We start from the raw sequence: 22,536 nt of genomic DNA on the forward strand, positions 1-22,536 counted from the left end.
GCGGCAGTGTATGAAGATTCCAGTCTCCCACATTCTCCCCCACACTTGTTACTGTCTCTTTGATTTATTACAGCCATCCTACTGGGTACCCACGTTTCTCTGTCAACTCTCAAGTTTAGGAAAGGGCCATTACTTTATCCCGGCAGCAGGAGGAGGAAGTTTGGACCGTGATCCAGGCTGCCCAGGTTGAAAGCTTGGCTTTCCACTTACCAGACACACTTGAAATTGCGTAGGAAGTGGGGATAGTAATATCCTAACCCTAGGGTGGTGGTAGGGGTTGAATGAGCAAGTTGTGTTAGTTTCCTAGGGCTGCCAAAACAAATGAGCACAAACGGTGGTTTCTGACCACAGAAACTCTTGTAGTTCTGGATCCTACAAGTTTAAATCATGGTGTCAGCCGGGCCATACTCTGTGGTCTCTAGTTCCTTGTCTTCAAGCTTGAGGGGGAGGGAGGGGAAAGAGGAGAGAAACATGGAGCAGTTGCCTCTGGAGTGCACCCTGACCAGGGACATAACCTGCAACCTAGGCAGGTGGCCTGACTGGGAATTGAGCCTGTGTCCTCTGGGTTAAGGGAACTACTCCCCAACCAACAGCCACACTGGCCAGGGCCAGAGTGGCCCCCATGTTAACTGGATTATGTCTGCAAAGACCCTGTTTCCAAATAAGGTCACAGAAGAACGGGGTTAGGACTTCAACATATTTGGGGGGGGCACAACATGTAACACATGTTCAATTCTATGATTTACGAGTGTAAGTTTATACTTCAGGTTTTAGGTGAAAATTCCCTATTCAAAGAAGTTGCATGGGGAGGATAGGAGGGAATAGTAGGGTGCTCAGCTCATAGTGGCCCCCAAGTCCCCAGGGCTAGGTGTCAAGCTGTTGGGACTGGAAATGGTGTGCTGGACAGGAATGAAGGGAAGGCAGGTAAGCACAAACGGTGGTCAGAGTGGCTGCCTCCTAAGAACTTAGACTCAGCTGGGGTGCTCAGGTCTTCTCTCAGGGCCTCTTCACTTTCCTTCCTTCCTTCCTTTGGGTGGGTGGAGCCTGATGTCAGTGAAGCACCTGGGAGGGGCGGGGCAGGGCAGGGTTGAAGCCCAGAGGTGAGGGCTTCACCCCAGTTCAGATTTGCCCGCCTTACACTTGGCTGCTGAATTTCAGCTACCACAGACTCTTCCATGTCCTATACTTGTTCTTTTTTTAGGGCAAATAATCATAAGATTGGAGAAATTTTCTGCAAACATTGGGTAAAACTGAAGTTTGCCTTTGTGAACCATGATTCCAGAGTCAACCCTGAGGTCTGCATATCCCAGGCCCTCCAGAATTTGTTTTTTTTCTGCCCTGCAGTCTCCCACGAGTATTAAACTTCAGAGAGGAAGTGGCTGGTGAGCTCTTGGCTTTGTAAACATTGCTCAGTGCCTTTTTTAAAAAAATTATTTATTCTTGGCTGCCTCAGAGCAAATTATTTAGAGGCGGGCTTTGTGGGAGGAAACAGCCATCTGGCAACTAAAGAGGGTAAGGCCCTGTAAGCCAGAGCCAAGAGAAGAGGAACACAAAGCTTTCACGCTGCTGCTACCCTCCATCTCCAGAAATACATTGGGGAATATTTCAAACAATCACAAGAGTGGAGCTGATGGCACATTGGCCTTTCATTCCCATCACCCAGATGAAACAATGGTCAGGGTTTTGTCAGGGTCCTGCTTCCCTTGCCACTCTCACCCCACTTTCCTTTGTGAAGAGCTTTGACAAGCAGATCCCAGACATTAAACCTCTCACCTCTCCCTAATTCAATGTGCATCTCTAAATACTATGGACATTGTTCTTATGTAACTGCAATGTTATTATCCCACGTGGGATAAGTAAATTTTTTTGCATATCATGCAATATGCAGCCCATAGTCACATTTCTATGTCTCAAAAATGTTTACAGTTGGTTCATTTGAATCAGGATTCAAATAAGGTGTCTTTCACCAGCTGTTCAAAAGGGTGAATAATTTGGGGGTAAACCATGATTTGAGTGAGTCAGTTCCGTGGGCCTCATCAAGCTGGGAAGGAAACCTAGCAATCCGGATTCTGGGGGTCTCAAGCCCAGACCGGCTCAGCAAAGCAACGCCCCTCCTCTCCCGCCTTTCTCCTCCCCCAGGCTGAGCGGTGTGCACTCCTAAGTTCTCAGCTTCTGTCACCACGCAGTCTCCCCAAAATGCTGGTTCAACGCAACGGGCCTGTAGGTGTTATTTCAGCTTCCAAGTTCTAGCTCCTTGGGAAACGCTGGCTCAGGTAGCTGAGAAGCACTCCGGAGTCTCAGATCGGTGGTTCTCAAACTTGGCTGCCCATTGGAATCACCTGGAGAACTTTAACAACTACTGATGTCTGGGTCTGCCACCAGAGATTCTAGTATTTTCAGCCTAGATTGTGGCTTGGGCACGAGGAGTTTTAAAAGTTCCCCCAAGTAAGCCTAACGCCCAATGCAGGGGCACGGAGGAGCGCCGCGGGGCCGGGATTCCCCATTCACCTCCCGCAACAGGAGCTCCAAGGGTTAAGCAGGAGGCCGTCGCGGCGGCGGGAGTCCGTTGGGAGCGGGGTGCGGGGCGTGGCGGCGGCCGGGGGCGGGGCCCAGCGGCGGCCCGGGCTGCAGAACGGCGGGAGTCGGTGGAGCTAAGCCGCGGACAGAGGAGCCGAGGACCTGGCAGCCGAGCGGAAACTTCTATTCAAAACAAAGCGGAGAGCCGGCGGGCGCGAGGGGCGCGGGGCTGCGGCCTGCTCGCAGTGGTGCAGCCGGCGATGGAGGGAAGCCCGGGGGTCCGCCATTTCTCGTCCTCCGAAGGCCCCGGGGCGCCTCCGAAGACCACGCACTCCATGGAGGAGCTGCAGAAGCTGACCCTGCACGTGAAGGAGACCCTGGACGTGCTGACCCCGCTGGAGCTGCGTAATTTCCGCGACATCCTCAAAAAGGTGGACGAGGAGCCGCGCGTGACCCAGGTGCAGCTGGAGCTGGAGGGCGACAACACCTTGAAGCTGGCCCGGCTCCTGGCCAAGCAGTACTACGCGTCCGCGCCGCGCGTCCTCACCAAGGTGCTGCAACAGCTGCCCCGCGCCGACCTGCTGCCGCGCTGGGAGACCAACCCCGTCGCCAACGGCTTGGGTGAGCGCCGGGATTCCCGGGCCGGGAGCCCTGGCGGGAGGTGGTCCTGGGGCTGCGGGTGGTTCGACTCCGCCGCTAAGAGATTTCCGTGCAGGTCCCCTTGGGCGGCTAGGTGCCCAACGGAATGGCTGGAACGGGTCACGGGGGCAGGGAGGGTGCGAGCTTCGAGGGAACCATTGAATCTGCGGCGGGAGGTGGGAATCCCGGGGTACACGGGCTGGATGTTCACCATTTCCAGGCTAGTTGGAGATACTGGCCAGTTGGAGAGGAGCTACAAGTATCTACTAGTTCGTTCTGGGGTGGGCTCAGAAGTCGACTCAGCAGGCCTGAGATGCACTTTAGACAAGTACCTCCAAGTGATCATGATGTGGCAGGTTTTTAGATGATACTGTGAGCAACCCGGGGTTGGAATCCCCTCTGCCATATCTCCAGTGGGCGTTTGGGGGAGAGTCCTCTCCTCCTTGCACACCGTTAGCCCATTTGCCATAAATCTGGGGAGATGAGGCTTAGGATGAAGAAATGCAGTAGGTAACAGGTTGAGGAAGGTTAGCCCCCTCCTGCCATTTAATCGTGTATGTGTGTATAATGTATAAACTGTACTGCCAGTGGTCCGTGCCCTCAGCCTGCTTATGACCTGGTGGAGCTTTGAGTTATGTAGCTGTTGCTGATCTTTTCAGATTGGTAATGGATGAGGACTGGAACTGCTTAGGGATGAGGCCCGCAGGCGCCCTACCGTCCCCGTGAGCCTGGGATGCTCCCTTTGTTCGCTGCACCTGCACAACGCCCAGGGTGCCCCTCCTGTTCTTTGTTTACGGACCACACTTTTATAACCCTTTAGGCTGTGACTCACTCACGATTGGCAAAGTGTTTCTTTGTTTTTCTTTCTTCGATTCTTCCAAACTACACAATTTCATGGCCACTACACACTGTAGGCCAATATGTCTCTGAATTGAATGCTAAGATACTCTGTTAAATAAAATAAATAAAAATAGGGTCTAGTTCTTTTACTTCATCTGTCTCCTCCTTATTGATTGGTGTCTTGTGTACTTCCCAGGAAGTACATGTGCATAAAGTCAGTTAGCTTTTGTTAATCTCTGGCCGCCACCTTTCTGCCCCTGAACCTGCCTGGGGTGTAAGGGAGTTCTCCCTTTGGTTTCCAGCCTCATGCGTTTGAGAGGGGGTGGGTGTTCCTGATCCAAGGAAACTGTTCTAAAATGAAATCTAAGGCTGCTGGACTGTAAGACGCAAGAGGCATTGAAGTCCTCAGGGGAAGTGTGATTAAAAAGAGATTAATGCTCATTTTCTATCCTGTTTCCTTGAAAATTCATTCAGTGATCCCAAGAAAACGCGTAAGAAGAAGCTCTGACTCTGTGGACTGTGATTTGGTAAATATCTTGACTCTTACTTCAGTACTGCACCCTGGTTAGTAAAATCTGTATTTAGCCACCACTCGAACGTTCGGGGTGCTGCTCCCGTTGGGTGGAAGATGACTGGTAGCCTGTGTGCTTGTCTCAGGTGGTCATATCTCACTGCTCTCTGTTTTAACAGTAAACGCTAAGCAGTTGCCAGTTAAAAGTGCTGTGTGTGCAGTGACCAAAATCTGTGACTATCTCCACTTTACAAAACAAGAAAAAAGTGAGGCACTGGAGATAAAACACTTGTTTCCCTGGCCTTAGGGTTTGTTTGCTTCTTGAAGTTTTATTATGGGTATTTTAAAGATATGCCAAGTACAGGGGCTGGAAAAATGAATCCTCCAAAAGGGCAATCCAATGTACTTATCATCCAGCTTCAACAATTAGCAACATAATGGCCAGTCTTGTTTCATTTGCTCCCCCTCCCAAGTGTTTTAAAGCAAACCCAGACATCATATCACTTGCATCTACGTATATATATGTTATTTTACTTAGTATGTATTTCTGAGAAAGACTTTTTTCGAGACAGAACCATAATGCCCTTATTGTACCTAAACCAAACTCCTTACACCTGGCGAAGATGTAGCCTCATTCAGATTTGCTTGGCTGGTTCCTGCGTCTCTTACATTTGGTTTGCTGGAATCAGAACTCTGGTCTACACGATTGCATCCGACTGCTTTGTCTCTTAAGACTCTTAATTTACAAAACTTCTTTAACCTTTTACTAGTTGTTTACTTGTTGAAGAAACCAGTCTATCTGCCCTGTAAAATGCCCCACTTTCTGGATTTCGATGACTGTGACCCTGTGTTATCATTTACCCCTTTCCTCTACCTGCCCTGTGTCTTTAAACTGGTAGTCATGCTTATCTATGGGAATTTTCTGAGTTTGGCCTGCGAGTCTAGGTCTGAGAAAGGTATTTGAAAGAATTGTAAATCAAGTCACGCCTCCCCTCCAGAACTGACAGCAGAGGCCATCCGTGTCACGTTCCTGGCCTGAACCCAGAAACCTCGCCATTAATCCCAGAAGAAACTCCTTGCTGGGTGTATACTTGATCCTTGCACAGTATGGGTTGGAACTGCATGGGTCCACTCACAAGGGAGTTTTCAGTTGACTAGCGCAGTTCCAGCCTGTGTTGTTCGAGGGTCCGAGTGGCTGGCTGTGTTTACAGGCAGATTTCCCACCTCGAAGAAGGTGGCTGCCCCTGACCCCTCGTTCTTCAGTGGGTCAGCTGCATAGGGTGTTATTTGGCTCTCTGAGTGTGGTTTGGTCTGAGCCCTGTTTCTTGGCTTTGCTGGAAAACAGGACCATTACGACCTGAGTGGTAGCCGGAAGGCTTTCCTCATGTGCGTGAAGAAGACCAGGCCGGGGGCCAGCCGGGACGTGGAGCTGATGGAGCAGTGGCTCGGCCAGTGCCTGTTCGAGTACACGCTGTGCATCGATCCTGGCAAAAAGGTAATGAATGAAAAGTAAAAATGAATCATAGTGGGTTGGGTTTTATAACCGTCCTTCCTTTTGTTTTAGGAAAAAAATTAGGTTTTAGTCTGTGGTGAGAGTTAAGGCCTGCTGAGCAAGGAGGGACCTGTATGTCGTGATGAAGTTATTTACACCTTTGGAACCTGAAGTGCATGATTTCCCCAGCTCCGTGTCCAGGCATCAGGACCTCTTGGACTTTGAAAAGTCCTTGTGGGACTGACTTGGAACCATGTGACGGGTCGGGAGAGGGTCTCTGAGAGACCTGGGCAGAATTGCGTTGGGACTTAACTAGATGAGGCAGAAAAAATAAGATTGATGAGTGGTGGGGGCAGGGTGAGACCTCCTTTTGTTCTCTCTGATCCTAGTTCAATCATGGCCCTGACCTGCCCGTATTTTGGGACAATGACACAGGAAAGCCCTTCAAGGTTCCAGGAGTCACTGCTAATGAACATCAAGGAACAGTGCAGCGAAAAGCTGTGCATGCAGCGTGGACTTCCAGGGTTGGAATCCCATCTCTGGTTGTGTGACCTTAATTAAATCTGGTTCTCAACTGAAGGTGATGTTGTCCCCCAGAGGACATGTGGCAATGTCTGGAGACACTTTTGGTTGTCACAACTGGATGTACTCATGGTATCCAAGTGGGTAGAAGCAAAGAATTATCTGGCCCCAAATGTCATTAGTACAATGGTTTTAGAAGCCCTGCCTTCAAGTAATTGACTACTTTCTTGTCTCTGCCACGGGGATGGTGAGGGTGAGTTATCAGTATTTTGTAGGGCGGCTGGGAGGATGAAGTGAGCCTCCAGGCATAAAAGTTCTCAGAATAGTAGCTGGCTTATAGTTAAGTGCTCAATAAATGTCAATTAAAAAAAATTATTTCAAAGCTAAAAACAGACTCCCTCGTTTCCCCCAAGGTTTGTGCTAGAATCTCCTCCACATGACATGATTTTTAATCAAGTCCCTTCCATGCAGGTGACCGATATGGCTAACATTCTTTTGGTTTCTTCTCTCAAAGATCCAGAAATGGCCTTTTTCTCTACATCCTGTTAACATTTATTTATAAATATTTAGCAATCTCCCTGACAAAAGTGTTTTTAAGTTTCACTTTCTAAGTCGTTTGGTTGAACATCTCTGTATTCTTTGGCCTGTTCCTACTGGGTTTTCTTTTTCTTATACCAGTTATTTTCCTGAACGTTATTCATTTACAAAACCTAGTGCAAGTATTTTTCTCCTGCTCTGTTACTTACTTGTCTTGTCACTTTTTGTTGTCTGAAGTCACAAGGAAGTCGTTTAGTTTCTGTGAGTAAACGGGTCAGTCTTCCTGTTCGTCAGCTCTTGGTTTTCGTGTTCTGATTAAACCCCATGTCTTCCCACTTTCAAAAAAATTCAAATGAGTTTTCTGTGGTTTTTAAAAATAGTTTAAGGTTTACCTTCTCTCTGCAATTTTACTTTTGTAACTGTAGTATAGGAGGTCTGACTAGATTTCCAAGTGGATAATCAGTTATCTCAACATTTATTGAATGTTCCGTCCTTTCCCCACATTAAAAATTCCACTGTTATCATGAACTAAATTCCTATAGCATAGTATTTGAATTGATTTTGGGATTCTAAAATATTCCATTCATATATTTGTTTATAGTTATGCCAGTATTTTCCCCCGAGGCCCCCCTGCCCCATGATTTTGTGGTACCCTTTGATATTTGGTAGGACCTAATCCCCACCCATTGCTGGTGTCTTTCGTCTGAATGTTCTTGGTATTCTTGAGAATGATCTGCTCTCTATGGCCTTGAGAATCTTCTGGTTACGTTGACAGGATTCCTTTGGGATTTTGCTTGACATGACATTGACTGGAGATTGGTTTGGAGGAAATTGGCAAATTAATAGTATTGAGTCATCTCAGAAGCTTTGGCAGGCCATGGTTTGTACATGTTGCTTCCTCATGAGTTTTCTTATGGTTTTTCTCATTTAGATAATGTGTGTTCCTTGTGAGGGTTTTCCCCGGCTGTTTCAGTTTTGTTGTGACCACGAATGGGATCCCTGCTGTTCCATTATGTGGCTTAAATGATTATTGCTGGGTATGTAAGGGAATGCACATTTCTCTGTTCATCTTGTATCCTTTTAACCTGATGATCTCTAATCTAATAGTTTTTAGTTGACTTATATTTCTAGATAGTCATGATGTCTCTCTACACAAAATATGTTTTGGCCCTTTGTTTCCAATATTGAAACTTTTTAATTTTTACTTTCTTTCACTGAGCTGGGTAGGATCTTTATTATAACGTGTCTGGGAGTAGACAGCAGCCACCCGTGTGATGGATTTTGATGACAGCTGCTGACAGACTCTGGCAGGCGTATATTATTGACTGGACTCCTCCCTTCTCTTCTTTTATGGAGACTATTAATTTTATACAATGATTTTTATATGTTAAAGCAAGTTCATGATGAGATTGAAATATATTAACCCTTTGGGGAGCTGTAATTCTGTTGTATTTCATAGTAGACAATCAGAAATGCCCTAATTTGGTCAAACCAGAACCGGTAGCACAAGAAGAAATCAATCAGATTCTGAGGGCATCCACAAGGGAGTGATTACTCAAGAAGTGAATATGTACCTCATACCACCTCTGCTAGAGACGGAGGTATTTTCATATTTATCATCTCATCGGATCACTTTGTAGTAAAGGGGCCACCTCTAGTGTTCCCGGCTTTTTTCTGCCCTTCAATTCTTTTTAATATGTTCTCCTATTTTACAGGAGTTAATTGACACACTAACTTCATTTCGTGATGGATTAAATGAAATTAAAGATGAAATTAGCTGTTGCCTCGTCACTCTTATGTCCCATGGAGAAAACGGCTTTATTAAAATGAAGGATGATGACAAAGTCAGCCTGGAGTTCATTTTTGACATGTTTAATAATAAAAATTGTCCAGCGCTGCACGAGAAACCGAAGATCTTTATAATCCAGGCCTGCAGAGGAGGTGAGTGGCGACTTCCTTGGAATCGTCATGTTCCTAGAGAATTCTCGTGCTGATGATTGAGAAAAGAAAAATAGGTTTAAAAATATACGTGTGTAGATAATATATATTACACGAGAGGACCCTTAGCCAATGTAACTTCAGTCCTGTAGTGTACTAGGGACTTAGAGCTGAGAGAAAGGGATGGATGGAAAACTTACCTGGGGCAGAATAGCTAACTTGGGCTGAGGAACGAACCAAGTCACCGACTTCAGGGGGTGGGTCTGGGAGCCTCAAAATCTGAGAGAGGGGTGTACAACTGTCTAGGGACCTCCCACCATGTGATTCCGGGTGGCTTGTGGGACTGACATCTGATTTAGCTTTCTGTGCATTTTTGTCTCTCGTGGCCATACCAACTTGCAGTGACTTTTATCCAGGGCTGCTTGTGTCAGTGACGAATTATCGTAGTGTGTCTCTTTATTCCTTAAAAACTAGAGAGAAGAGACAGTGGTGTTGAAACAGATGATGAGCCCATGGACTCGGATGACATATCCGAGAAGAGGAGGCTGCCCACGTTCAGCGATTATTTCATCATCTATCCCACCCAGTCAGGTGAGACCTCCAAGGGGGAGGGTTGGGAGATGCACCTCTGCCGGAGAGTTTTGGTCATTCCCAATGATTTTTAAAATCTTTTTTTAAAAAATGAACTGTGCTTTTCCGATTGATGTTTATTTATAAGTAGTTTTTTTCATTAAAAATATGTTTTGTTGATTTTAGAGAGAGAGAAAGGGAGGGAGGGAGAGAAACATCAGTTGGTTGCCCACCGCACGTGCCTCAGTCAGGGATCGAACCTGCAAGCTCCGCGTGTGCTCTGATGGGAATGGAACCCCCAGCGTTTTACTGTATGGGACCACGTTCTAACCAACCGAGCCACACTGGCAAGGGCTAAAGGAGAGATTTTTATTAACGCCTTCATCTCCCTTCAAAAATGGTTCCTGCCCTGGCCAGGTAGCTTGGTTGGTTGGAGCATCATCCTGGTATGCCAGGGTTGTGGGTTCGGTCCCCAGTCAGGGCACATACGGGAATCAACCAATAAGTTGATGTTTTTTCTCTTTCTTCTCCCCCTCTCCCTCCTCCCCTTACTCCTCCCCCACTTCTCTCTCTCTCTCTCTCTCTCTCTCTCTCTAAAATCAATTTAAAAAGTGGTTCCTACTTTCAGAAGTGGCAGGTTGGCATCTTACTGTTTATTTCTTCCAGGAAGACATCAACCTCTTACCAAAGTACCACAAAGTAAATAAAATCATTGGTTCTCATGTGAAAATGATGTTGGCCCAAAAGCTAGCTCTGCTACTTGCTATCTTTGAGATTTTGAATATTTTTTGGCCTCTAGATATTTGTTGTTTCATATAAAGTGAAATGATAGAAGAACTTCTGGCCAAGGTGGAGGTGTAGGCGGAAACATTGTGCCTCCTCCCACAACCAAGTTTAAAGACAACAAAGATTTAGTAATAAAAACGCAGCCAAAACACAGAAAATTGAACTACACGGAAGTCTGACAACAACAAACCCTTCAGCTAGACTGGTTAGAGGGGTGGAGCCAGTGACTGGTGCAGCGGGGTGGGGCAGGAAAGATCGGCCAGACTGACCTAGGAGTGCAAGCGGTTGGCAGATCCCAGGCGTGGGGTGGCAACAGGCGGACCCAATGGGAGTGCAAGGCGGCTGGCTGACCGTGGTCACACATTTGCACGCAGATAAACCAAGTGAAGGAGCGAGCAGTGAGACAGACTGCTCAGGCGAGGGCCACACACCCGGGAGCCAGCACCAGGGGGGCCCGGTTTGCTTACGGGAAGCAGCAGAGGGGACCAAAATCCAAGAGAAAGCATGGAACAAATGCCATTGCCCCTCTCTGACCCTGCCCCCCACATAGAGCATCACAACCCAGCAACTGGGTCTCCCCACCCTTGTGAATACCTAAGGTTCTGCCCCTCATACATAACAGGTGCGATCAGACCAAAACATTATGGCTCAAGAACAGCTCAAAGCCCCAGAGCCAATACTTCTAAGCGACCAAGAGATAGCCAGCCTTTCAGATGCACAGTTCAAAACACTGGTGATCAGGATGCTCACAGAACTGGTTATTTTAGTCACAAATTAGAGGAACAAGTGAAGGCTAAACTAATTGAAATGAAGGGAAATGCACAGGAAACCAACAGTGATGGAAAGGAAACTGGGACTCAAATCAAGGGAGTGGACCAGAAGGAAGAAAGAAACAACCAAACAGAAAAGAATGAAGAAGCAAGAATTCAAAAAAAATAAGGAGAGGCTAAGGAACCTTCAGGACATCTTTAAACATTCCAACATCCGAATTATAGGGGTACCAGAAGGGGAAGAGGAAGAGCAACAAGTGGAAAACTTATTTGAACAAATAATAAAGGAGAACTTCCCCAATCTGGCAAAGGAAATATACTTCCAGGAAGTCCAGGAAGCTCAGAGTCCCAAAGAAGTTGGACCCAAGAAGGAACACACAGAGACACATCATAATTATATTAGCCAAGTTTAAAATGAAGGAGAGAATCCTAGAAGCAGCAAGAGATAAGGGGTCAGTCACCTACAAAGGAGTTCCCATCAGACTGTCAGATGATTTCTCAAAAGAGACCTTACAGGCAAGAAGGGGCTGGAAAGAAGTATTCCAAGTCATGAAATCCAAAGACCTACATCCAAGATTGATCTATCCATCAAAGCTTTCATTTAGAATGGAAGGGCAGATAAAGTGCTTCTCAGGTAAAGTCAAATAATTCATTATCACCAAGCCCTTATTATATGAAATGTTAAAAGGACTTATCTAAGAAAAACAAGATAAAAAAACATGAACAGTAAAGCGACAGCCAACTCACAGTTATTAGTAACCACACCTAACACAAAAGCAAACTAAGCAAACAACTAGAACAGAACCATAGAAATGGAGATCACATGGAGGGTTAGCAACAGGGGAGTGGGAGAAGGAGAAGGGGGGAGAAGGTACAGAAAATAAGTAGTATAGACGGTAGGTAGAAAATAGATAGGGGGGAGGGCAAGAATAATATGGGAAATACAGAATCTAAAGAACTTGAGACACATCATAAACTAAGGGGGGGATGGTGTGCAGGGTAGAGGGGAATGAAGGGGAAATGGGACAACTGTAATGGCATACATAATAAAACATATTTAAAAAAAATGAAATGATAAAATTGACCCATATCATTAGGATGTTATGTAAATTAAATTATGTAATGCAGGTATTGTGTTTATCATAACAATTGGCATAATAAATACCAAAATTAGCTGTTCTTATTACTAATATACTATGCTAATAATATCATCATTGTTAGTAATACTATTACTAATAAGTTAAAGTCCAAAAGAATCTTATGTGCTGGAGGGGTGGACTTGCCAGGAAAATATAGAGAAGTTGTAATTAAATGGTCAGGGACATTTATTTAACTGTTGTTGTTTTTAAGATTTTATTTATTTATTCATTATTTATTTTAAAATATTTTATTTATATATTAGAGAGGGAGAGAGAGGGACAAAGAGAGGGAGAGAAATGTCAATGTGTGGTTGCTTCTTGTGCGACTCCTACTGGGGACTTGGCTTGCAACCCAGGCATGTGCTCTGACTGGGAATCGAACCAGCAGCCCTTTGGTTCACAGGCTGGCTCTTGATTTACTGAGCCAACCAGCCAGGGCTATTTAGCTGTTTTTATTTTGACCTTCTTTACTAACAATTAAGGTAGCTTAAAAATAAATAAATAAATAAATATCCAGAAAGTACTGAACCATGTAATATGCACAATAGAGACATTTAATGAAGAAGATAATAAGATACAAGAAACATTGTACATAGGACAATGACACCACAGTCCGCTTCAAAGTAGGCACCTTGGGACCTCACACAGTTTTCCCAGTCACCATCAGCTGCCCCATCATATTTTCCTGAATCTCATTGACAGTCTGAAATCTCTTTCTTTTCAAAGGTGATTTTAGTTTGGGGAAAAGCCAGAAGTCACAGGGTCCCATATCTGGGCTGTAGTGAGGCTGAGTCACCTGGTTGATTTGACGTTTTGCAAAAAAAATCTGCAGGAGACATGATGCATGAGCGGGTGGGTTGTTGTGATGAAGCTGCCAATCACTAGTTGCCCATAGCAAAATCTTTCTGAATCACCAGAATAATTTCAGCAGAGGAAAGCTCAAGCTTAACATAAAATTTGATGCAGATTCGTTGCTCTGCTTGCTCAGTCATTTTGAATGTGACGGCCACGCAGCACACATGCTCACTGAGGGGTGTCTGTCACCCCCACTGACCAGTACAGTGAAGTTGTCATTGTTCACACATGCACATTCCAGTCCACTCTCCTTGGCTGCCAGGTTACATTGATGTCACACAAACTGTTCTCATTATGTTAACAATGGCTGGACTTTTTCCAGACAGACCTCATATATATATGCAGTTCAAGATAAAATTTTAGTGGAGAAATGGAAAATGAAAGAAACATTAGTGAGTTGTGAGACATTGAAAATGTCCTTGGGTATTTACCCAAGAAAGATGAAAGCATATGTCCTCATAGTCACTTGCACGCGGATGCTCATAGCTTCATTTGAAAAGTCAGAAACTCTAAATAACCCGGATGGCCAGCAAATCATGGCGTATCGTACTCCAAATACTACTTGGCTTTAGAAAGAAACGAGTTCCCAATACAGGCTGTAACAGATGAAGCTCAAAATAGTAACGCTGGCTGGAAGAAACGAGGTAAAGTCCTTACTGTCAGATTCTGTGCTTATAAAATTATAGACAGTGCAAAGAAATCTATACATGTGACAGAAGGCAGGTGAGTGGTGTGGGGTGGAGGATGAGGCGGGAGAAGGGTCACAAAGGGACATGAGGTCACTGGGGTGTGACTGGTATGTTCATTCTCATTATTGTGGCAATGGTTTCACAGAAGCTTACATATGTTAAAACTTATTAAATCGCATACTTAAAATACATGTGCATGATTGCTAATTATTGTACTTTAATAAAGCTGTAAGATTTTTATTTACTGATTTTAGAGAGAGAGAGGAAGGGAGAAAGGGACAGATTCAGAAATACGGATTTGTTGTTCCACTTATTGATGCATTCACTGGTTGATTCTTGGATGTGCCCTGACCAGAGGTTGAACCCACAATTTCACAATTTTGGAGTATTGGGATAATGCTCTAACCAACTGAGCTGCCCAGCCAGGGTCTAAAGCTGTAAGATTTTTTTTTTTAAAGATTTAGAGAGGGGAAGGGAGGGAGAAACAGATGGAGAGAAATATCAGTGTGGGGTTGCCTCTCGCTTGCTCCCTACGGAGGACCTGGGACCACAACCCAGGCATCTGCCCAGACTGGGAATCAAACTGGTGACCCTTTGGTTTGCAGGCTGGTACGCAATCCACTGAGCTACATACACCAGCCAGGGTAACGCTGTTAAGATATTTTAAAAGCTAGGTATAAAGAATGCGCTGGCCAACATGGCTCAGTCGGTTGGAGCATCATCTGAAAGGTGGCTAGTTCTAGTCCCAGTCAGCGCACATGCCCAGGTTATAGGCTCGATTCCCTGTTGGAGCACCTGCAGGAGGCAGCCAATCAGTGTTGCTCTCTCATATCAATGTTTCTGTCTCCCTTACCCCCTTCTCCTGTCTCTCGAATGAAAATAAAACAAACCTTAAAAAAAAAAGTTAGGTATAAGACAAGCATGCCTACTATCACCGCTGCTATCTAACATGGCACGGGAGATCCTGGCTAATGCATTAAGATAAGGAAAAAAGCTGTAGGGTAAGTATTCTAGAAATCAGTAGCTTTGAATATAGTAGCGATAATACATGATAACACATAAAGAAAAGAAAAAGATATTATTTTTTATGTTTTAGTGAATGATGTCTTGGGATGACTAAGAAAAGATAAGCAAAAACTTTATTAGAAAATAGTGAAACACTCCAGAAAGACACAGGGGAAGACCTGAATGAGTGATGGGAAGTGCCATGCTCGTGGATGGGAAATTTCAATCCCAGAGAAATACTGACAGTTTTTTTCTAAGTCCATCTATAAGTTGAATTCCAAAGTGTTTTTCCCCCCATGGACTTGACAAACCAATGAGAACTATTATCGAACAATTAAGGGTCAAGACAAGAAACCTCAAACTCTAATTCTGTTGAATGAATGAATTTTACAACTATGTGCTAGCTCATACATGTGCGAGGGCTAGAGATTCAGGAATGAACAGAGGAGCTAAAAACCTCTGCCTCACTCAGCGTACGTTCCAGTGGGGGAGACAGACAGTAGACACACAGCGGAAAGAGGTATGGTGTGATTCCTTTATGATTCCATTCGCCTAAAGTTCCAAAACAGGCAACGCTGATCTGTGGTGTCGGGAGTCAGGCTAGAGCTTGTCCCTGGGTGTGCAGAGTGTTTGGACTGGTAATGACCAGAGTGGGCCACAAGGGGCCTCTGGGAGTGGTGGACTGCCTTGTCTCCTGAGGAGGGTGCCAGTTCCTCGGGTGTGTCCATTTTGTGAATGTTGAGCTATTACATACTCTTAACACTTTGTGCACGGTTCCGTGTGATTTACCCTTCAGTGAAAAGTATACAGTTATGTTAGGTGGTAGTAAGAGCTATGGAGAAGAACAGTGCAGGAACAGGAGATTGGGAGTGTTGAGGGATGGGGCAGAGATTGCAGTTTTTAAAAAAAGATACATAAGAGATGTCCCCAGTGAGAGGGGATTATATTGTAGAGACTTGAAGGATGTGAGAGGGTGAGCTGTGCAGACGTTTGAGAGAATTAGTCTTGTCAAAGAGGAACAGTTGGTATAAAGGAATAACAAAACTACGTATCAGCCTGTGTGTGGACAGACAGACAGCTGGGGTGGGATAAAGCTCTGATTCCCCTCTTAGTGCTGCTTTTACTGAATTCCTTAGGAACAACCGAACTGTCTATCCGTAGGGGACTAATTGAATGAGGTATAGGGGAATCAGACGGTATGACCTGGAAGCCATTACTAATCAGTGGTGAAAGAATGGACCACTTAATAAACGGTACTGAGAAAATTGTTTCTCAGTGGGGAACAAATAATTTATGTTCAAATGTCTTGGCATGCAGTTCATTGTATCTTTAATCACATGCAGTCTCTATGGTTCTTTTTCCTTCTTTAATATTTGTGTCATCCTTTTTATTCTTGATCACTTTTTTCTAGGGGTTTATTTATGTAATTAAGAACCCATTTGTAGTTTCATTAATGCTCTCTGGTATTATGTTTGTCTTGAGTTCATTCATTTTGACTCATATTTCCATTTTTCTCCATTTTGGGGAGGTTTATTCTACTCTTCCCAACTATTTTAGTTAGGTACTTGACTCATTATTTTATACCTTAAAAAAAAAAACATAAACATGTGCCCTGACTGCTGTGGCTCAGTTGGTTGGGCATCATCCTGCAAAGCCAAAGTCTGCCGGTTTGATTCCTGGTCCAAGCACATGCCTGGGCTGTGGGTTCAGTTCCTGGTTGGGACATGTAGGAGAGGCACCCGTCACTGTTTCTCTCTCACATCAGTGTTTCCCTCGCTTTTCCCCTCCCTTCCCATAAATTTCATATGGATGTATTTAGGAGTATTTTGCTTAAAATGCTGTAACAAAAGTCAGCAATAAAAGAGAAGAGGGATAAAATGTACCAAATGGTACCATGATAACCGCTGAGTCTGAGGGATGATCATATGGGCATCTGTTAAGTTTGCTTTCTCCTTTTCTGTATATCTGAACACTTGTATTTAAAAAATGCATATTAAAAGAATGCTGTATTGAGAGGTTTTGTGCTCTTGGTCACACAAGTCCCCTTGGAGGCGCCGGTCTGTGCCCGAGTCTGTCATGGCCCCAGACACATTTCTGCTAAAGAAAGAGTGTTTTCTGCAGTCTCAGTTCGAAGCCATTTTCTAGGCCCTAACTGTGGCCAGAGAAGAGTTAGCACAAGCAGAGGGGAAATATGGACAAAACTGTTTTGTTTTAATTTGCAGATCATGTTGCTTTACGGCACCCCCGCACTGGCTCCGTGATGATCCAGGCGATGACTGACGTCTTTAAAGAATATGGAAATAAGTGGCACATTGCTGACTTTTTCACCAAAGTAAGTGGATCCCAGGGCACCGTGCAGTCCGCTCACTCTGAAGCTGATGTGCTCGATGAGAAGGTTGTCATGACAGGATTGAGCTTAGCCACGCAAGTTTCGCCTGAAGACACTAGGGTGACTATGAGCGTAGAGCCCAGTCCCCAACCTTTTGGGCACCAGGGACAGGTTTCATGGAAGATTTTTCCAGGGGGTGTTGGGGGGGGGACACAAGAAGTGGAGCTCAGGCCACTCACCTCCTGCTGTGCGTCCTGGCCCGACCAGGCTGGGGACCGGTACCAGTCCTAAGCCTGGGGTGTGGGGACTCCTGGTGTAGAGGACTGTGGCAGTGTTGTTCAGAAGACACGGCTGAGCCACGTGCCCAGGGGAACTGACAGTGACACTTCCTATTCATTGGTAACACGAATGAGTGTTGAGTGTGCTGTTAGGTGAGCTGGCTGCACGGCTGCCCTAGGGGAAGGGAGAACCTGAGGGCTTCTTTCAAGACCAACACAGGCCCTGGTCTGTGTGGCCCAGTTGGTTGGAGCAGTCATCCTGTAAACCAAAAGGTCACAGGTTTGATTCCTGGTCAGGGCACATGCCTAGGTTGTAGGTTTGGCCCTCAGTTGGGGCATGTATGAGAAGGCAACGGATTGACATTTCTCTCCCTCTCTTCCCCTCTTTAATATCCTCAGGTGAGGATAAAAAAACAATTAAAAAAAGAGAGACCGACCCTGGCTGGCATGAGTGCCCCCTGCTGGTAGCCCATGGTCAGTGTTCTCTTGGCGAATGAGAGGCTGAGAGTCGGCGCTCATTTCCACCGGGACGTAGCTAGGAGGATGGCCGATGACAGGGGTTCGTCATCAGGCTTGAAGCGTAATTCTCTTCTTAATCTGGGATTTGAATACCAGAGCGGTAGTTAGAAAAGGTTGTAAATGAGCACAGTAATCGCAGTACCAACGTGGATGGCAGGGCTCACCCTGTGCCTTACAGATACTGATCATTTAAGTCTCCAGCGCCCGCAGGCAGCTACCAGGACGACCTCCCAGGCTCGAAGCAGCAGGGCGTGGCCCAGTCAGTTTCCAGCCCAGGCCCAGGGCTTCCAGGGTTCGTGCCCCAATCAGTTATGCAGTAACCGATCCTCCCTTCCTCATGGGATGGTAACTATTTTATTTCTTTAAAAGAAACTTAATACTTTACATACAATGCTTAACTTTTTTCTTAAACACCTCATTTAGGTAAGCCCTTGGGGAAAAATGTTAAAGGGAGGGACTACAGACAATTTGGATGGTGATTCCAGCCATATTCCCCAATATCTCCGATTGCTCGATTTCTCTCTTTAAAAAAATAGTTTCTTGTCAGTTTCTCATGCATATGTAATAATAAAGACAGATTTAACCAACTCTACATAGAAATCCATTTTAGCTTCATGCTAACTGAAAAACTGTTTTGCCAACTAATGTTTGCTGAGTCTTTACTGAACGCCCTCCATTTTTGTTTTAATTCACCATGTGAACCATTTTTAGGGATGTAGTTCAGCGGGGCTAAGTGCATTCACGTGGTAATGCATCATCACCCCCGACCCTCTCCAGAACTTTCTCACCTTCCCGACCTGAAGTTCTTCCCCATCACACAGTAACTCCCCCTTTCTCCTCCCTGCCCCCCGCCCCCCGCAGGCACCACTCTTCTCTCTGTCTCCATGAATTTGACTACTCCAGGTTCCTCCTGTAGGTGGAATATTACAGTATTTGTCCTTTTGTGTCTGGCTTATTTCACTTAGCGTAACACCCTTATCCACTCATGCTGAAGCGCATGCGAGAATCTCCTTCCTTTTGAAACACCCTTCGTTCTTAAAGCTCTTGCTGAGTAGAGGCTGGTGAGAAAATATCGAGAAATAAGCACGAGGTGGCCTTTGCATTAAAAGCACTTAGAGCTTAGTTAGCAGGTGACAGATGTGCTTACAGCCAACCATGGAATGTACCGCTGTCGGATACTTTAGACATAGCGTATTCCTCTGCTTGCTTTTTAAAAAAAGATTTTATTTATTTATTTTTAGAGAGAGGGCAAGGCAGGGAGAAAGAGAGGGAGAGAAACATCAGTGTGTGGTTGCCTCTTGCTCACCCCCACTGGGGACCTGGCCCTCAACCCAGGTATGTGCCCTGACTGGGAATTGAACCAGTGACCCTTTGGTTCTCAGGTCAGTGCTCAATCCCCTGAGCTACACCAGCCGGGGTGTAATCCTACACTTTCATTGTACCATGAGCACCAGGCTCAGAAAGGCTTACTACCTGATGTGGTATTACCCAGGGGCAAGCTTGAGACTGAGCCCAGGTCTGTGGACTCTTCAGTCCAGCGCTCTTTCCGTCTCAGTGCTGCGTTCCAGGCACTTGTTGGGACATCTCCTTCCAATGCTGTTTGCATTGTTTTCCCGGTGGGGTCCGAATTCTGCCGTTTCATCCTGTGGGGGGGTCCTGAAAGGCTTTTGCTCGGGGCTTCACACGCATTTGGACAGTTTGTGCTTTTCTGTTCCAGGTGAATAACAAAGTGGTGCACACTGACTTTCACCTGCGGGAGGAACCCATCAAAGTATCGCTTGTAATGGAATCGACTCTAACCAAATCCGTGTACTTTTGACATCAGGAAGAGCTTAAAAATAAGGACTGCCTTATAGTAGACTTTCTAAAGGAGGCTATGTAGCATGGTATAAATAGTTATCATGTTGCATTATTTCTGTCGGTAGTTGTACTTCTCCAATTTGTTTTTTATATGTATATATTCTAAGATTTAATTCCATTGATTTGGAACTTGTAAATACCTTGACTTTTTTTACTGATAATTTTTTTTCTGAACTGGACAGACGTCCAGCTGGATGTGTATACTGTTTTTTATCATGTGCTCCTGTTGCTAATTACCCCTCACCTCTCCACTCTCAATGGGATGTTGATTTTAAGGCTTCTTGGCTTAGTATTGAAGAACCGCCTTTAGGAGGTCTTCCTCTGGTTCACCTTATTTCACCCCCCCCCATGGATATCTGCAGCCAGAATGATCTTTTTGACCTCATAAGCCATCCTCAATTCTGACCTGTGTACCTCTGCATGTACTTTGTGCCTTTGATGCGTTCGTGTTTTCACCATGCCTGTTCTCCAGCTTTCTCCCTGCTGCCTCAGTACCTTTGAACTGCTGGCTTCTGCCTGGAACACTGTTCCACCCCGTGGAGTGAAGTCCTCCCTGTACCATGTGCTTTCTCTGTACCATGCATTCTTCAGGATGCAGCTTGGGGCCCAACCCACTGTGAAGAGAACCTGTGTGTAGACTGGTGTTTTTAGAGTAACAGACCGTGGACCGAGCGTGAGTTTCCATTGTAATTATGTTCTTATGTAACGGGGACTGTGTTTGGACCTCGGCTTCCGCATCTGTATAAAAGGAGATTTGGCTCAGCTGGCTGAGAACTCATCCCACCGGACCTCAGGGAACTCTGAAGTCTGAAAGGACTTGGCCACGAACGTCCTGCAGATGTAACTGTTCTTAAACACAGAAGTTCAAGGTGGCAGTTGCCTAAGACCGTTGGGCCTGTGTGAGAACGCAGGTGTGAGGATGCTGTGAAGACTGAAGCAACCCAGAATGTCCAGGCCTATCTCGATTTCAAGGATAGTCCTGTCCTTTTTGGTTAATGTGATTCCTTAAGCATACATACATGTAATTTAACTTTTAACCGTTTGAGTTCCGATGTTTGGTATTGATGTATAACTTTAATTTTTATATAGAGCATTAAAATGTTTCCTTGGCTCATAAATTACGAACATCAGGTGAGCCTTCCCACTCACTTGCATTTCGAGGGTTTCCAGGTACAGGGGCCCCTTCCAGGGGTTGGCAGCAGCTGTAATTTCCTGGGAGAGGTTAAGGGACTCGTTCCTAGTCACAGCATGTGGTGCAGCTGGGAGTCCAAGGCAGGAGCTGACACAAGACAGGGAGTGTGAAGTGACCAAGGAAAGCTATATAGATAGAATGGTATGGTGGACAGAAGGGGCACACCATTTAACTGAGGGAATGAGAGCTTCAGAACAAAAGAGGGAAACATGATTTTGGAACATTGCTCCAAACATTGCTGTTGGATGATTAGGTATCAGACAAACAGTGAAGAGGAGCAAGGAGGAAGTCTGATTAGAAAGGGAGGTGGGAGGATGCCCGGGATGAACTTGATGCCCGGGATGAACTTGATGCCCGGGGCCAGGTAGGTGCCCCATATTCTCTCAGCTTCCAATCAGCACAGGCCTCTCCTAGTCACCCAATGCCGTGTGCAGTATACTCCAAAAAACTACAGTCCCTAGCATAATTTTATATTTGAAAAAAAATTTTAAGCCCAGTTTTTAGTTAGTTTTTAAATACAAACCCTAGAAACCAAAGTTTGCAAAAGGAGGGCTCTGAGAATTTTGCTCATCAGCAGTGGACATGAATAAAAGATGCTGGGGGAACTCGTGCCGAGGCCCCTGGAGGCCGCAGATGGGGAGGAGGACACGGGGCGGGAGCTGCAGATCCTCTCTGACAGGTGCCGCAAGGGGTTGTCACCCACACTTACTGTCACCCTTACTGTCACTAGAGTACACTTTCTGACTTTGGGCCAAGAATTTTCACCATGAGGATCAGTTGTCAAGGACAAAGTTATTTTGTGGGGGGAAACCTTAGTGTCTTGTGGAGACACTAGCACGGAAGCATAATTACAGGGCAATGTCCTGGTTGGTATAAGGGTGGAAGCTATCCTTCAGACCACGGTGTGCGGGGGATGGTTTCTGAGTGTCCAGAAGGCCCTCCAGAGCAGTCCTGCAGTGACAGAAAACTGTCCTTAAAAACCCACCGCTCCATTTTCACAGAGTTATTTCTAAGTCTTGTACTTCTCGTGAGCGCCAAAATGTCTCCAGATACTTCCAGCAGTTTCTCAGAATGCTGAAAGCCATGCCCCTAAGTTTACTCCTTTTCTTCTGTCAGTTTTGTTTAAAAGCAGTGGGGTTTTGCGTCAACTTCAGAGTAACCTGTGTTCCTCAGAACATTTCAAAAATACTGAATAATGAGGAAATAACCAACTGAGTTGCTGTATTTGTGTATCCGTGGTTCTCACCCTGGCTGCACATTAAAATCTCAGGAGCTACTTTTTAAAGTTACTGCTTTTGGAGAGAGAAAAACATTGATCTGTGTTCCATCCATTCATCGACTGCTTCTTGTACGTGCCCTGACCAGGATGGAGTGGCAAACCTTGGCGTACAGGGGTGAGGCCCCCCGCCAACTGAGCTACTGGGCCAGGAATCTCAGGAGCTATTTTTAAAAGTCAGATTTTCTTGGTTTGGAGTTGGGCATGTTTCAAATCTCTGCGAATGACCTAAGTGCAGTCAGGTTTGAAACCTACAGAATAATTATTAATAA

General features: G+C 45.5%; 1 protein-coding gene across 1 annotated transcript; it reads left to right on the forward strand.

The window, feature by feature from the left end:
- The first annotated feature begins 2,602 nt into the window (after window positions 1-2,602).
- Window positions 2,603-20,838, forward strand: LOC119051479 (caspase-14-like). Its single transcript, XM_037148293.2, has 7 exons — window positions 2,603-3,138; window positions 4,471-4,523; window positions 5,853-6,002; window positions 8,774-8,999; window positions 9,471-9,587; window positions 17,033-17,142; window positions 19,654-20,838. The coding sequence occupies exons 1-7, from the start codon at window positions 2,778-2,780 to the stop codon at window positions 19,753-19,755; spliced, it is 1,119 nt and encodes a 372-aa protein (XP_037004188.1). The 5' UTR covers window positions 2,603-2,777; the 3' UTR covers window positions 19,756-20,838.
- The last annotated feature ends 1,698 nt before the right edge of the window (window positions 20,839-22,536 follow it).

This window comes from Artibeus jamaicensis, unplaced genomic scaffold, assembly GCF_021234435.1.
Source record: "Artibeus jamaicensis isolate MK-2021 breed Jamaican fruit bat unplaced genomic scaffold, CSHL_Jam_final contig_519, whole genome shotgun sequence".
NCBI lineage: Eukaryota > Metazoa > Chordata > Mammalia > Chiroptera > Phyllostomidae > Artibeus > Artibeus jamaicensis.